General features: G+C 42.5%; 1 protein-coding gene across 1 annotated transcript in view; it reads right to left on the bottom strand.

The window, feature by feature from the left end:
- The window catches only part of LOC139469407 (uncharacterized), a 176156-nt gene that overhangs the window by 104095 nt on the left and 55772 nt on the right, over positions 1-16289 (bottom strand). The window contains exons 20-26 of the mRNA XM_071251571.1: positions 10992-11204; positions 8806-9003; positions 8291-8482; positions 4124-4369; positions 3630-3857; positions 690-890; positions 249-478 (exon numbers count right to left, since the gene is read on the bottom strand). Of these exons, the coding sequence (XP_071107672.1) occupies positions 249-478; positions 690-890; positions 3630-3857; positions 4124-4369; positions 8291-8482; positions 8806-9003; positions 10992-11204 (1508 nt within the window). The remainder of the gene's footprint in view (positions 1-248; positions 479-689; positions 891-3629; positions 3858-4123; positions 4370-8290; positions 8483-8805; positions 9004-10991; positions 11205-16289) is intronic.

Here is a 16289-nt window from a genome sequence, read left to right as displayed (position 1 = left end):
TGATCTTAGAGTAAAACATACTTATTCATTATTGTACAAGGTTTTCAATATATGACTGATACGATTCATCATGGCGCCAATGAGATGAATGTCTTTATTCAACATTTGTGATTAAGCAATGGAAGTCTCCAATAATGCCTGAAATGAGTGTTACCTTACTATTATTTGTATTGTTCTGTTATGTCTTGCTGACACATAAGTTCAATATTATTTATGACTAATATTTACAGATCGATATATCAACATACTTCAAAGAGAGCAACACCTCCGACAAACATGGCATCGCTGACTGTGAAGTTGTAGTAGGTTCCTTGTAGTATGTCAATCGGACACAGTCGGTTGATGACGGATGTCGCAGGGGATATCGTATCATTGTAAAACTGTGTTAGGTTGTTACGGCATGCGCTGTTGGATCGCACTTGGTCCTTGGACTTCAGATCAAGGCTGACCTTGTATGTGTACTCAGTAGTTGTGGACGCTGTAGAGGAAGTATGTATTATCTACAAAGCACTGAGATACAAAGTATATCCAACGACAATCCATTTACAGATACGCACCAGAACATAAGAAAGTAACATTCCCTTAAGTAAACCTCATGCTCTTGATTCACATAACTACCTAACATATAGATATCTAACAGAAGCTGACATCATGAAAGCCGCCAGATCGTTGACAGCAGCTCCACCTACGTAAACAGTCCTCTAGGGGGAAGGATGGTGACCAGACATTTCCCCCCGAACAGTTGTATGTCCGACTTGTGGAGCCGTCAGCAAACGCATATCCACTGTTGCAGGTGACGACGGAGGAGAGGATGCTGCTGTCGCTGTTGTTGGAGCGAGTAATGACGGTGTTCTGTGGAGTGTTGGTCAGGCCATGGAAACATTTTCCAGCTGCAAGAGGAAACGTCATCACATCATAAGTAATCAATGTTATTTTTGTCAATTCATAAACCCCTTTTAACAAATAGACCACTACATACATGGGACATATGTAAATCACTACTTATGAACACTGTACAATTGTCAGTAGCCCACTTTTCATAATTGCTTCAGCAATAGGATGTTGCAGAGGTAGAGGATTAGAATTCTGCCTGAACAAAATGGGGTCTCCCTGAATGATTTGAAGATTAAAACAACCAACCAAATCCTATGAGTTTTTGCGATTCCATATGTGGTATAAATTCTATTTTGGTGAATATAAAGAAAGCCCCTCCATGATTGTATTAAGGATTATGATTGATCTTTGAAACAGGGATTTGGTTGTACATCTCTCTTTGTATGATTTTTACTGAGCGTGTTAATTCAGTACAAAAGAGGAAGAAACATGTCTTCAGTCAAACGTTGATGGTACTGATGCATGCAGGATTTCCTCGTTGATAACATCTACGTAAAATGTTTGGGTAAGACATTTAGGCAAGGAGTAGACATCATCATGGGCACCAATTGTGCTCCCCGCTTTGCATATGAATAGGAATTTCTGCTCGGTGACCAAGTTAACACAAAGTAATCTGGCCAAGACGTTTCAGCTTCAGGTACGTCGACGATCTGATATTACTCAATAACCATCAATTAGCCAATTTCCTTCCACTGATTAACCAACCTGAACTAGAAATAAAGGATACCGGTGAGACCGCTTCACCTGGTTCATATTTAGTTCTATGCATAACGATTCAGAGTGACAAAACGCTCTCCACAAGACCAGCCGTATGACAAGAGGGATGACTTCAACTTTCTAAAAGGCAACTCATGTCGAGCAATATTCCATCAGCTCCAGCTCTTGGTGTCTACATTTGACAACTTGTGGGGCACAATCGAGCATGCTCTTTCTGCGAAGATTTCAATGTGCGTCATGTGACTCTTGCTCAAATGTAGTTTGATCAATGTTACAACATTCCATACAGCTGTGTCGTATGAAGCCCAGTAACCTACACTTGTCGTATGAGGCCCAGTAACCTACACCTGTCGTATGAAGCCCAGTAACCTACACGTGTCGTATGAGGCAGAGTAGCTTACACGTGTCATATGAGGCACAGTAACCAACACGTGTCATATGAGGCACAGTAACCTACACTTGTCGTATAAAGCCCAGTAACCTACACGTGTCGTATGAAGCCCAGTAACTTACACGTGTCGTATGAGGCCCAGTAACTTACACGTGTCATATGAGGCACAGTAACCTACACGTGTCGTATGAGGCCCAGTAACCTACACTTGTCGTATGAGGCACAGTAACTTACACGTGTTGTATGAGGCACAGTAACCTACATGTGTCGTATGAGGCACAGTAACCTACACCTGTCGTATGAGGCACAGTAACTTACACGTGTCAAATGAGGCCCAGTAATCTACACCTGTCGTATGAGGCACAGTAATTTACACGTGTCGTATGAGGCCCAGTAATCTACACCTGTCGTATGAAGCCCAGTAACCTACACTCGTCGTATGAGGCACAGTAACTTACACGTGTCGTATGAGGCACAGTAACTTACACGTGTCGTATGAGGCCCAGTAATCTACACCTGTCGTATGAGGCACAGTCACTTACACGTGTCGTATGAGGCACAGTAATCTACACGTGTCGTATGAGGCTCAGTAACTTACACGTGTCGTATGAGGCACAGTAACTTACACTTGTTGTATGAGGCCCAGTAACCTACATGTGTCGTATGAGGCACAGTAATCTACACGTGTCGTATGAGGCACAGTAACTTACACTTGTCGTATGAGGCACCGTAACCTACACGTGTCGTATGAGGCCCAGTAATCTACACGTGTCGTATGAGGCCCAGTAACCTACACTTGTCGTATGAGGCACAGTAACTTACACGTGTCGTATGAGGCACAGTAACCTACACGTGTCGTATGAGGCCCAGTTACCTACACGTGTCGTATGAGGCACAGTAACTTACACGTGTCAAATGAGGCCCAGTAATCTACACGTGTCGTATGAGGCACAGTAACTTACACGTGTCAAATGAGGCCCAGTAATCTACACCTGTCGTATGAGGCCCAGTAACCTACACGTGTCGTATGAGGCCCAGTAACCTACACGTGTCGTATGAGGCCAAGTAATCTACACTTGTCGTATGAGGCCCAGTAACCTACACTTGTCGTATGAGGCCCAGTAACCTACATGTATCGTAAGATAGCTAGAATATCAATTTAAACTAGAAACAAACAAACGAAAGAAAGAAAGTGATGTATTAGTTCCTATTGGAAACACATTGATATCAAACACTTTATTGTCCCGCTCACAACTAGATGGCTTGATTGTTGTCTCTAAAGATTGATGTCTCAAAAACGTGATTACATGAAGCGTTAAAATCATCAAAATACTACATGTTCATCGCGTTAAGATGCAACCCTTTTTCATTAAGATACGTAGATATTATAGACTAGAAGCTCATATCCGTGACAGGAGGACTGGCACAGGGACACACATTATTGCTTGATACAACAATATAATTTGTCTCCTGCTGAGGTCTACTACGCATGTCAGCACACTCGGTATCCGCGACATACGTACGTCATCTCTGAGAAAGCGTTTATTTTTAATAGCATGCTTGCTAAATGGAGATTTACGGCAAAATTAAACGTAATTCTTTTTCAACATTTAAGGAGACAGTTTACCTTTGATTAGAACTTGGAAGGCACATATATTTTCAAATCCCTGCTCGGTTCGTAGCGTCACTCTGTAGTCATGGAATGTCCCCACATTGGACAAACTGGCGGTGATTGTAGGGTTGGAGGTCAGTGTTCCGCCAGAGTGGTTGATGTTGTCGGTGATCATGTGAGTTGTAGATGTTGATGTCACATTGTATGTTACATTAGGACAGTCCAGAGTGATGGAACCTCTTTCTGAAAAAATGTGAACAATACAGTTCATTACTGAGCGAAAATTAGCGTAACATTCAATACTGATGTAAGCTAACTAACATTTACAATATTGATACATATAATACTGCACGAAAAAAACACTCGTTACTGTTACTTTAATACCAGCATAAGCATGTACCGCACATGCGTACTACTGGTTCACGTTCACAGCAGCTGTGCATTACTGATGCTTTAGAAAGCTCTCTTAATCAGGATTGCAGGGCACATTTTCCATGGCAATATACTACCTCTGACACTGATCTGGAACTTGCACTGGGAACTCCTGCCTGCACCATCGGTGGCTTGATATGTGACATCCGTGTTCTTCCACACTGGGTCTTCAGGATTGAACCTGGTGGGGCTGGTGAAACCTTTCGCTCTCAGAAAGCCTGAGTTGTCTTGAACAGAGGGGATGGTGATGCTTGGTGCCTGCATCTTGTCTATTGTAATGTTCCTGTCACCGTCACAGTTGGTAAACACCGGGGGACTTGTATCTGTGTAACAATATACAGCAATTCAATGTACACTAGGAATTGCAGTGTGTATCTGTATAACAATGTATAGTAATTCAATTTATCATTTAACTGAAGCATGTATCCATGACATAAGCTTATGACATAAAAACATGTATGTCATTACCCAATGGCATAAGTATGCAAATTAGATATGCAAATTAGATAACCGGAAGTGGGACGTTTTTCGCCGCTGCACATGAGTAGGTGTCTACAAACAACATGGATACCTTTGATGTTGGAGACAATGTTTTAATAGATCAAAGGGGAAGTGTTACAGTGATATCCGTGTTGACAAATGGATATTACAGGTTACAGGTTGATGGTACCGAATTTGAATTTGACTGTGATGAAGGCAGATTAATAAAACGTCCCTGTGGCCAACGTTTCATCATCAAAAAGGCATCGTCGAGCACGGCGAAGCAGACGATGAACACAAAGCCGAAAGATGCCCAAGGTAGAGTTGTGGCTGTTGAGGACGGCATGATCGATGGTGTGATCCTAGACAATCAAAACAAAAACACATCCCAGAAAACTTCGGACGATTTGAAACTGTTCGACAACCTTCTAAAAGTCCAAAACAAAATTCGACAAATGCATGGAACCCCCCCCCCCCCAACGAACTAGACACACCTCTTTTCAAGTTTTTCATCAGTGTTCGAACAACAAATGGGGAAATCTATGAACCAAATAGTCTCACAGAATTTCAGAGCAGCTTCGAACGATCACGAAAACGAAGGGGGTATGGCTATTCACTCACGTCATCTTTAGAATTTTCACGATCACGGGAAGTATTAAAGGGGAGAAAAATTGAACTAAAGAAAGAAGGGCGTAGCAACTTACCAAGGAGAGCCGACCCGATTGGAGATGAAGAAATCGAGTCCCAGTGGCAGTCCGGAACCATTGGAATCAGTAATCCATTGAGTATAATAAACTGTCTATGCCTCTACAACACAATCCATTTCGGATTAAGAGGTTTCAGTGATGACTACAACATGTCTTGGGGGGGGGGGACATCACATTGCATGTTGATGGAGACGACCAAGAATATCTTCAACTGTCCATGAGACAAGAAAAGAATAGGTCCGGTGAGAATCCTCGTGTTTGTCGCGACGTAAGGCCCAAAATGTGGTCTAATGTTGCTGATCCCTCTCGGTGCCCTGTGTAGGTGTATAAGTTGTATGCCTCCATGCGTCCACTCGACTTCTGTGGAAATGACCACCCCTTTTGCATCGGCACACACACTTTAGGTATGCCTGGCGATCAGTGGTTTATTCGCTATCGTTTTGGGAATATCTCCAAACATCGAAAAGTCTCACAAATCACTCTCCGCGCAAACACCTTGTGCAAAAGTTGAATGAAATAATACAGATACCCGGCCTCAAAAACATCTGTTCTGTGTACAATTACAACCATGTTTATCCTGACCAGCACCAGCAAATATCCAACATCATTTCACGAAACACCCCAATCCACACTGTGACACCCCAGCTTTTTGATGAAACTCCCTTCATGCAGAGCGGCCCCCCCTTATTGTCCAAATCGACAGTAGACAACACAGTCAGGGGTCTCAAATAATAAATGTTTCTGGTGGTGTCAACACTGTTTGCTGGCAACATTACTGGTGGAAACATAACGATTAATCACGATAATCTCCAAGCCCGGCCCCAGTCAAAAGACGCCGGAATGTCATCAAAAGTAATAAGGACTCCGACTAATGCATTTACTCTGACTTCTCCTCCGCGAGACATTCTTCAAGTTTGATTTGAAACTATATTTAAGTGATGTTACACCAGAGATATCATCAGATTACACAGAATCGTTGTTGTTACCGTTATTAAAGTTTCAATTATTCTGCAAAAGTCTGTTCAAGTATTTTGTTTAAAATAATCCGAGGAGCCTTTTTCCAAGTGAAGAAATATACTATATATGGTTGTTTATTTTGGTTCACAGAAACATAACACGGCTATGGAAAACATGTATCACTACGCACGATCAATACGTAGGATTTCGACAAGCTACTGGTGTTAATGTTAATGCAATTAACACTGACGATATACTCTAGCCTACTGCAGCTGGCATATGTATTACACAAAAACAGTTCCTGTCTATGAGATAACACTGTCAATATACTTTAGCGTGCTGTAGCTGGTATACGTTTAACACAGTAGCACTTCCTGTCTAATGAGATAACGCAGTAAATATACTTTAGCGTACAGCTGGTGGTATATAGATAACACAGTAACAGTCCATGTCTATGTAATACAACTGTCAATATACTTTAGCGTACTGCAGCTGGTATGTGTATAACACAGTAACAGTCCATGTCTATGTAATACAACTGTCAATATACTCTAGCGTAATGCAGCTGTTACACGTTTAACTCAGTAACAATTCCAGTCTATGAGATAACACTGTCAATATACTTTAGCGTACTGCAGCTGGTATGTGTATAACACAGTAACAGTCCATGTCTATGTAATACAACTGTCAATATACTCTAGCGTAATGCAGCTGTTACACATTTAACTCAGTAACAATTCCAGTCTATGAGATAACACTGTCAATATACTTTGGCGTAGTGCAGCTGGTATGTGTTTAACACAGTGACAGTTCCTGTCATGTCGTGGTGATAACACTGCATGCATTGCTGAATGAACATTTCTTTACACAAATCTTTTAGTTGTATAATGTTGTACTGCCTTAGATAAAGCTTCATTTTCTGTAACAGCGTGGTCTGCATTGCCGTATAACAGTAGGTGTTCATCAACAGGCATGTTATGAACAATATTTTTAAGGCTGTTAAACATAATTTCGCGCTGATGACTAAACAATGTACATTCCATGAGATAATGATATGCATTTTCACATGTATTTGAACATGAACAGTTCGGGTGATCTTTTATACCAATTCTATATAAATCATAATTCAGTTGACTGCACATTTATCTCAGTTTTGTGTGTAAGATGTTATATTTTCTTTTTTTCCATATGCGAAGTACGCAGGTGACGTGGGGTGGTGCTTTTGTAAATAATTAACAAGAAAACGTAGAATTTCGATCTGATAACGGAATCGAGTTCCACAATCGGCTAGACGATGGGTAACAGGATTTACACGAATGTCTTAGTCTTGTGGGGGCACGGGTGGCCCAGTCGTCTAAGGCGCCGCGATTCGCTATGCAGAGTTGCGTCCCTTGGGCACGCCAGAAACCTATGATTGTGGGTTCGAATCCCGGTTCGCCCCGATTAAGTTTCTAGGTTTGTCAGCACCATACCCGTGCTCGTGGGTTTCACCGAAGTGGTAAACGTCTGGGACCTGCATCACTTCGGGCTTTCCTCCCACATTAAGCTGACACGCCGTGATATAACTGGAATAATGTTAAAAGCGGCGTTAAACCCAACTCACTCACTCTTAGTCTTGTGAGATGAACACTGATGTTTTCAAGGTTTCTGAGACTGAGTTTTTTTGGCAACAACTGTTTTGGGTAGAATATCTGTTAGACAGGAAGGGCCATGTTAAGATTAATTCTGAAGAAAATACAAAGTTTACATTTCTTTCTACGCTCAACTAAAGGTTCCCAACTGGTTTCGTAATATAATGAATGCCTGGGGGCATATTTAGGTAGACCAGTTACAATGCGTGCAGCTTCTAATTGTAATTGTTCTGATTTCTCACTTCCACCCAGTGGTTACCTTCATATACAGGACCACTTCCACCCAGTGATTACCTTCACATACAGGAACACTTCCACCCAGTGATTACCTTCACATACAGGAACACCTTCATCCAGTGATTACCTTCACATACAGGAACACTTTCACCCAGTGATTACCTTCACATACAGGAACATCTCCATCCAGTGATCACCTTCACATACAGGAACACTTCTACTCAGTGATTACCTCTACATACAGGAACACTTCCATTCCAGGATGCCGACCTGGTGGCGTTTGAGTAGACACAGGTACGGTTGTCAGCAGGAACAGGTGTGAATCCAGATCTTGTGCACCTGTAAGCCACGATCTTTCCCTGCTCGTAGCTGTCAAATATCTGCTCCGATCCCCCGGGTGTGCCTGGATCCGGGCACTTCGCAGCTGATAAATCAAATAAGACAATCAGATGCATTGTGCCTAGCTAAGAACTATTGGATCTCAGGGGACACTTTTAGCCCCTGTATATTCCACTAATGAACAATCACGAAAACATATACGAATCAGGCAGTTAGAATTATAATAGACCACGACAGCTCACTAAAAAACAGATTTTTAAACTTGTACAGGTTTATTTTTATCCCAAGATATTTGCAATTTTCATAAAGAACTCATAACACCAACACCAGAAAAACAAATTTGTCTGAATTCCATAGGTATGATTTTGTATTACTATATTCATTTAGACATCAGTAGGGAGAACTTACCTTTGCAGGTGAGATTACCAAACCCCCACCGACCATTCTGCAGACACCTAACAGTGCTGTTATTGTCAGTCGATATTCCTGATGCTGTCGCCCCTGTACTGCAGCTGAACTCAAAGGATTTCCCGAACGTTGATCCTATCGTAGCTAGGTCCGGCTTCTGAAATCCAGCGATGTCTTCCACAGGTCCACAGTCCACAACTGAAACATGATTAAACATGCATTCATGTATTTTTTCACGTTTACTTTCGAGAGAACTATCCCCTTGACATGATCGAAGCCAAATGTTGACTTGAACTCCTCTCACCACTAAGAGGGCAAGATATTGAGTGATTTCCGAACACTTGATGTCATTGTCATTACTTCACTGTAATTTCCGAACACTTGGTGTCACCCCCATCACTTCACACTTATTCGCGTGAACAGGTTCTTAATTTATTTTCCATTTTCATCTTCCAAGTAATCCTGTATACAAAAATACCAAATCCTTTCCAAAATCATTACATATCCGTGTTAAACGTTCATTTTAGGATTCCCACTATATCATAAGCATGTATTTATGAATCACTATCAAATGCAGTGAAGATAGCAGAGAGCTTTACTTGATGTTAGAACTTACGTGTTGTAAACAACATTTGGTGAGTTGGTGAATGAGTTTGGTTTTACGCTGCTTTTAGCAATATTACAGCAATATCATGGCGGGTAGCACCAGAAATGGGCTTCACACATTGTACCCATGTCGGGAATCTTCGGCGGGACGACAGAACGCTTTTACCACTAGGCTAACCCCCACTTCCCCCTCCCAGTTTGTAAATAATTTAGTAATCAAAAGCATGGGGCACTATCCACTTGGCCAGGGTACAAGCAGAAGTACCATCAGTGAATTACATTACTACCTGGATAGGCTAGAGTGAGTGAGTGCGTGCGTAGAGTTTTACGCCGCTTTTATCAATATTCCAGCGGGGAATATCAGAAATGGACTTCACACATTGTACCCATGCCGGGAATCGAACCCAGGTCCCCCGCGTGAAGAGCGAACGCTTTAACCACTAGGCTACCCGACTGTCCCAAACAACTTTTAGAGCAACTGTAGTATGACGCTCTCACGAACCTTCCTAGAAAGAACATGATCGGTTGTATCTTAAATCTTGTAATCTGTAGACGCCAAAGGCTGAAACCGACATGTCTCGGTTGATGATTGCAAAAAAGATCTTTAATAGTTGCATCACAGAACATTCGGGGGTAATAAATCCTGAGCCTCATATTGAAACACTTGACCTAAAAACATTGAAATGATTTGCTGCAAAGACAGTCCCCTTCCATATTTATGTACTTTTGCCAACGATATAAGAGCTACTGTATCCCCAGTTTCGTAGAAGTCCTTCTCTTTGCTATCCATACACGTTCTCAACAGCTGCTATGACCTCATCGCTGGATCAGGAGAATAAGGTGGTGCTTGAGCAGTTCAAAGCCACCCTCGTAGATTGTGCACAGGTCCTGATGGAAGATTACATTTCTTCTCAGTTTCCTACGTCTTAATTTCACACTTGTCTCAAATGTGCAGCATAGTATGCTCCGTTTATAGTCTGGCCTTTTGCAAGGTGGTCCACCATGAAGACACTGGAGGCCAGCTGATGGGACAGTCTTTGCCTTCTTTGGTGGTGGTTATGTCAAATGTTTCCACTGCTTTGTTTGTTGGTGGTGGTGAACCCAGATTTCATCCACAGTCACAAATCGTTGCAAGAACCTACCTGGATCAGCTTCACAAACAGAGATAGATAGATTATCACGGGGCAAATTGTGCCTGTTGCTTTGGAACCCAGCATGCTTATACTTGTTTCTGTGCCAAAGTTGATGTGATTATACAATATACTTTCTCATGGGATATGCCTGTTGGACTAACAATATGACGGGTCATTCGCCAGTCGATCATCATGACATTGTGGATTCTCGGGATCTGGTGTCACAGGCCTACCAGGACGGGGTCGTCTCCATTGTTCCACTCTTGCCGTTGGTATAGGAAGGGGGATCCTTTCATCCTTTGTCCAATTGCCAAAGGTTACTGACAACCACCCATTTCACTGACGTTTCGCAGCAAAAACATATACTATACTCCATCCCACCTGAACAGATAGGTGAGTCACCTTGTAAGGTATATATTTTCATCTCACCGTCATACTATATCTCACCTGGGCAGATGGGTGAGTCGCCTTGTAAGGTATAATTCTTCGTCTTGCTGTCATAAGCACAGTAGAGGGTCTTGTTGAAGGTGGAGTCATCCTCCTTCCTACACTCTACAACCACCTTCTCATTGAACGCCACTGCAGTATCCGGATGAATGCGAACAATCCTCTGCTTCTGGACGTCAGTTGCCTGTCTTGTCTGAGCTGAGCATGTGATAGCTGTGAAGATGAGAGGAGAAAAAGATATACAGTATCACATTGCTGATGTAAGGATATTGTCTACCGTCTATTAAGGCTGAACTGTTCAGGGAAACATTATTTTCAGATAATATAATTAGTTTTTCAGAAAAAGAGGCAATGATGACTGATATTAATGGTACCATTCTCTTTTTTATATCGTCGCCTATTGTCATGGATCACAAACATGGACTGATCAAGGATTGTGAATATTTACGTTTGCTAAGATCGTGATAGACTTATCATTATTAAACTGTTTAGAAAATATGTTATATTCTTAACAGTATTGTCTACTGTAAGAGAAAAAGGCGCAAGTGTATCTATACTCACACACAAAAGAAACGCAAGTAGAGTATGCAGTATACATGTTATTTATTTTCAACAGTAAAGACAAGAAAAACAAATAGGGCAAGATTGACACAAATGTGACTGAAGACACTTTGATGGATTAAAAAGGCAGTTGACATAATTGTTTTTTTTCAAATGTTAAGGGCTTACACAGTTTCGGGTCAATACCCAAAATGTCAGTCAACACCTGGTGTGACCACCATTAGCATTGATCACTGCCACACATCTCCTGTACATTGATCAGGATCAGATTTGTGAAGGTCGTAGGGATCCTCCTGCACACATCCAGAGCAGCTGCGCGTAGTTCATCTGCAGTTGTAGGGCCGGGCGCACATTGTGCAGACGCCTTTGAACCTAATTCCCCCAAGTGTTCGATGGGGTTCAGATCAGGGCTGAGGGCTGGCCACGGTAGAACACGGATATTGTGTTGTTGCAGAAAGGCCATGGTAGCTCTGGCAACATGGGGACGAGCGTTGAACTGCTGGAAATGTGTTGTTGATGTTGTGCAAAAAATGGAACAACGTCGGGTCTGATCACGTGTCCCCGAACTTGACCAACATTCAGCAAGCACATAGGTCCAAGTCTCGCATTAAGTCCAATCCCTGCCCATATCATGGCGCTATGTCCACCCCATAGATCCCTTTCCACAACGTTTCTGTAAGCGAAACGAGTACCTCGACGCCGCCAAATTCTGACTCTTCCGTCTGCACGAAAGCGACTTTCATCACACGCCTGCACTCACGATGACGCCATTTGTGACGACCCTGTGCCCACTGAAGTCGTGCTTGTCGATGCCGTGGTTGGAGGAGGACGACGTGCTGGTCGGCGACATCTGAGGTTGTTGGAACGGAGACGTCGGATCACAGTGTCCTGGCTAATGTGTCGATTATGTGTTTCTGTGGTCTGTCGAGAACTTTCACTTGCAGTCAGGAACGGATGTCGCTGGTGTTGACGGGTAATCTGCCGATCTTGTCGAGGTGTGGTGAGCCTAGGACGACCGCATAAATTGTGGTTATGTTAACGTTGAAATGACGGGCAACATATTAGACAGACTCTCCAGCTTCCAAACGTCCGATAGCCTGGTTTCTCTGAATTTGAGTTAGGCGTGGCATTGTTGACCAAGGAGTGGTAGGTACAAGAATCGGCCACAGTTTTATACCCACTACAGTCCGTGACAGTTCGTGTATTTTCGATTTCGCGAGAAATGGGTGCATGACACCAAGATATTCACTGAAATGGTGCGTTTTGGCGATTCGTTTTTTGGTGCGTTTTTACTTATAGCTTCCAAAATGCAACAAAAAATATTGATAACACCAGCAGGCTTCACTACATGCTAAAACTCGTATCAATTTATGGTTTCGTGTGTGTTACCTATTTGCTTAAAACTACTTGCGTTTCTTTTGCATGTGAAAATATAGTATTTGGCAAAAATTAATGGCTAATCTATATAATAGTAAGTCGTGTGGTATACTGTAGTTTTAGGGGTACATCACCTGTTATCAAATCTAATAATACATTTCAGGAATGGTAGACCTATTTCCATAGTATATATAATTATGAATCTGATTATATTAATATTTTCAGATATTGTACTCACAATATTGACTCATTTAATGCAGAAATTTTGGATTCCTCTATCTCAAGATAAAATTAAAAATAGTTTGAATTAGCTCAAGTTAAAAAATCAACAGGATATGATAATGTTATTGCCAAGCTCTTGAAGCATTCAACGTAATTGCCGAGTTCTTGAAACATTCACAAAAATGTTCTGTTGCCTTTTCTCACATTTACATTCAACAGGTTGTTCGATAGTGGCGGTTTCCTTACATCTTGGTCTGTTGGTTTGATTGTCCCATTACATAAAAAAGGAGATTTACAAATAACCATGGAGACGTATATTTAAGCAGGCTTAATATATCGGTCTTGAGTACAAGACTAAACCTTTGGTGTGGTGTTTATGAATTATTTTTAGAATCACAGGCTGGTTTTCGCCATAATGCATTTATATTGCAGAATGTAATTCATCGCCTTTTTGGGAAGAAAGAGGGCGTTTATTCCTCTTTTTTTGACTTGTCTGGTGCATTCGATATGGTTAATAGTTCTCAATTATGGTGCGCCCTAGAACAGAAACTTCGGAGTCCGTCAGGGAAGTGTATTGAGTCCCTTTTTGTTTTGCGTCGAACAGTCACATCGCAAGGACCCTTGGCTGCACCAGGCAAACCATTATCAGACTCCTTCGTCGTGTCAACCAGACTGGCTAGACATCCGACCGCCCGAGAAGAGGGAGACCGAGAGTGACGACCCCTGTAGAAGACCGGTACATACGCACATTACACCTGCGCAACAGGTTCCTCACCATGGCATCAACAGCGTCGACAGCGTTAGGTCACCACATCAGCAGGAACACAGTCATGAGACGACTACGAGCTGCCGGTATCCGGGCTTATCGACCATTCCGTGGGATGTCCTTGACCGCTCAACACCGTATCAGCTGTCTTCGCTGGGCAAGAAGAGTCAGACGCTGGCAACGTCGTGACTGGTAACGAGTCCTCTTTACCGATGAAAGTCAATTAAACCTCTACCATGCTGACGGTAGAGTGAGAGTCTACCGACGTAGAGGCGAGCGACTGGCTGGAGCATGTGTCCAACAAGTTCATCCTTTTGGCGGAGGCAGCGTTATGGTTTGGGGAGGCATTTGCGGCGAACAGAAGACGGATTTGGTCATTCTCCACCAGACCCTGACAGCCCAGAGGTACAGGGACCAAGTGTTACAGCCGGTGGTGATCCCCTTCATGCAGAGGCAAAGGCAGGGGTTTCTTTTTCAGCAAGATAACGCCCGACCGTCAGAACATTCAGCTTTTGCCTTGGCCGTCACGCTCTCCGGACTTGTCACCCATTGAACACCTGTGGGACCATCTCGGTAGACAGTTGCGACGACGTGCACAGCCACCAACCACCATACCACAGCTGGAACAGGCTCTGCGAGAAGAGTGGCAGCGGATCCCTTATGACGTCATCCGACGGTTGACCTTTTCCATGAGAAGGCGTGTCCTGGCTTGCATTAACTCGCATGGCCTTCATACCTGGGACTGTCATCATTTCTACAAGTGTGATTTTTGATGAGTGACCGCCTATGGACGTTATTGTCAACTGAAAAGTTTTATGTGGCCACAAATCTTTAAATCCATTCTAAACATGTTTGAAAATGACTCAACAATGACATTAAACATTACAATCACAATAAAGTTTGCCCTGTCTTCTTTTACTGTCAGAATAGTGGGGTGTGTACTTTCTTTTGTACTTCAGTTTATTTAAGCATAACCTTCTTTAGAAATATATCTTGGAATAACTACTTTGTCATATTTTCCAACCATGTCATTATTTGCTATTTTAAGAAGTTTCACAAAACTTAAACCTATGCCATATGATGTTTTCTTCAATGATTTTGATGGCATAGTCCATCCAATTCTGGTGCAACATGCTGGGTCATGGGACATGGGTATCGATTGTAATTTAAAACTAGAAATTTTTAATATGGTCTGTTCTTTTTGTTGAAATGTCCACTTCTGACATTGTGGACGGGGCGTATGTCAAAGATACCCAATTTACATTTATTCTTATAAACGTCGTATTAAAAATTGCAGTGTGCCGTTGCCAGGAATATTTTATTTAGTGGTTTGCAATCATGCGCTATTTTCAGAACGTTCGTCTACGTTTATCTGTTGCAACAGAGACATTGGTTTCGTGGGTTCTCCACATTGGTTTTTAGCATTGCATCAGATATCAGGTCGAATCTCAGCCATCCATAGCGTAAGTTTTTCAATTATTTAGTTTTTTTGTGTATATTTCCAGTATGTGAAACTGGTGTAATGTGGCATAAAAAACACGTGTAAATTGTATGATGCGCACGTAGAATCTTCACGTAGGCTTTTGTCAAATTTGCTGTACAGTGATAATATACTCTTCTAAAAAATAGAAACGCAATGCCATATTTGTGCGAGGTAGGAGAATACATTCCTTTATACGAGTAACTGTACAAGGTATTGAGACAAAATGTTGTGGAGAGAACACTTGGTAATTGTAGTCATCTCATTTATGGGTACATAGGAAAAGTCTAAGGTAAAGGTAAGCTACCATCAATAACGCGCATGTCCCCCGATGGAATCGATAGCGGCCTGACATATCCTGCCCATGGAAGAGACGAATATGCGAATCACATCCTGGTGAATGGTAGCCAACTGCTGTAAAGTCTGCGGATGCGGTTGACGTCGGCGTATCTGTCTATCCAATTCATCCCACAGATGCACCATCGGGTTCAAATTCGGGGATCTGGAGGGCCAGGGGGGAACATCAACGTTGTTGTTGTGTAGACAGGCTCTTGTGATCCGTGCGTATGTGGTCGAGTGTTGTCCTGCTGGAATACACCGTTGCCGTTGGCTGCAATTGGGTAGGCGTGTGGTAGGATAATTTCGTTGATGTATCGTTGAGTCGTAAGATTGCCCTGGATAAGGACCGAACCTATCCTGCCATGATGAGAGATAGCTGCCCACATCATAACGCTACCCCCACAAAACCTGTCCACTTCCTTTACGCAGTTTTCGGCTGAACGTTCTCCCCGACGTCTATAGACCAGTGCTCTTCCATCAACTCGACGGAGGAGAATTCTTGATTCGTCGCTGAACCAGAAATCTCTCCATCACAGTTGAGGCCATACCCTGT

Source organism: Haliotis cracherodii, unplaced genomic scaffold (assembly GCF_022045235.1).
Source record: "Haliotis cracherodii isolate W230 unplaced genomic scaffold, xgHalCrac1.p SCAF_2, whole genome shotgun sequence".
Taxonomy (NCBI): domain Eukaryota; kingdom Metazoa; phylum Mollusca; class Gastropoda; order Lepetellida; family Haliotidae; genus Haliotis; species Haliotis cracherodii.
Note: the sequence above shows the minus strand (reverse complement) of the source record. Positions and strands in the feature narration are given on the sequence as shown.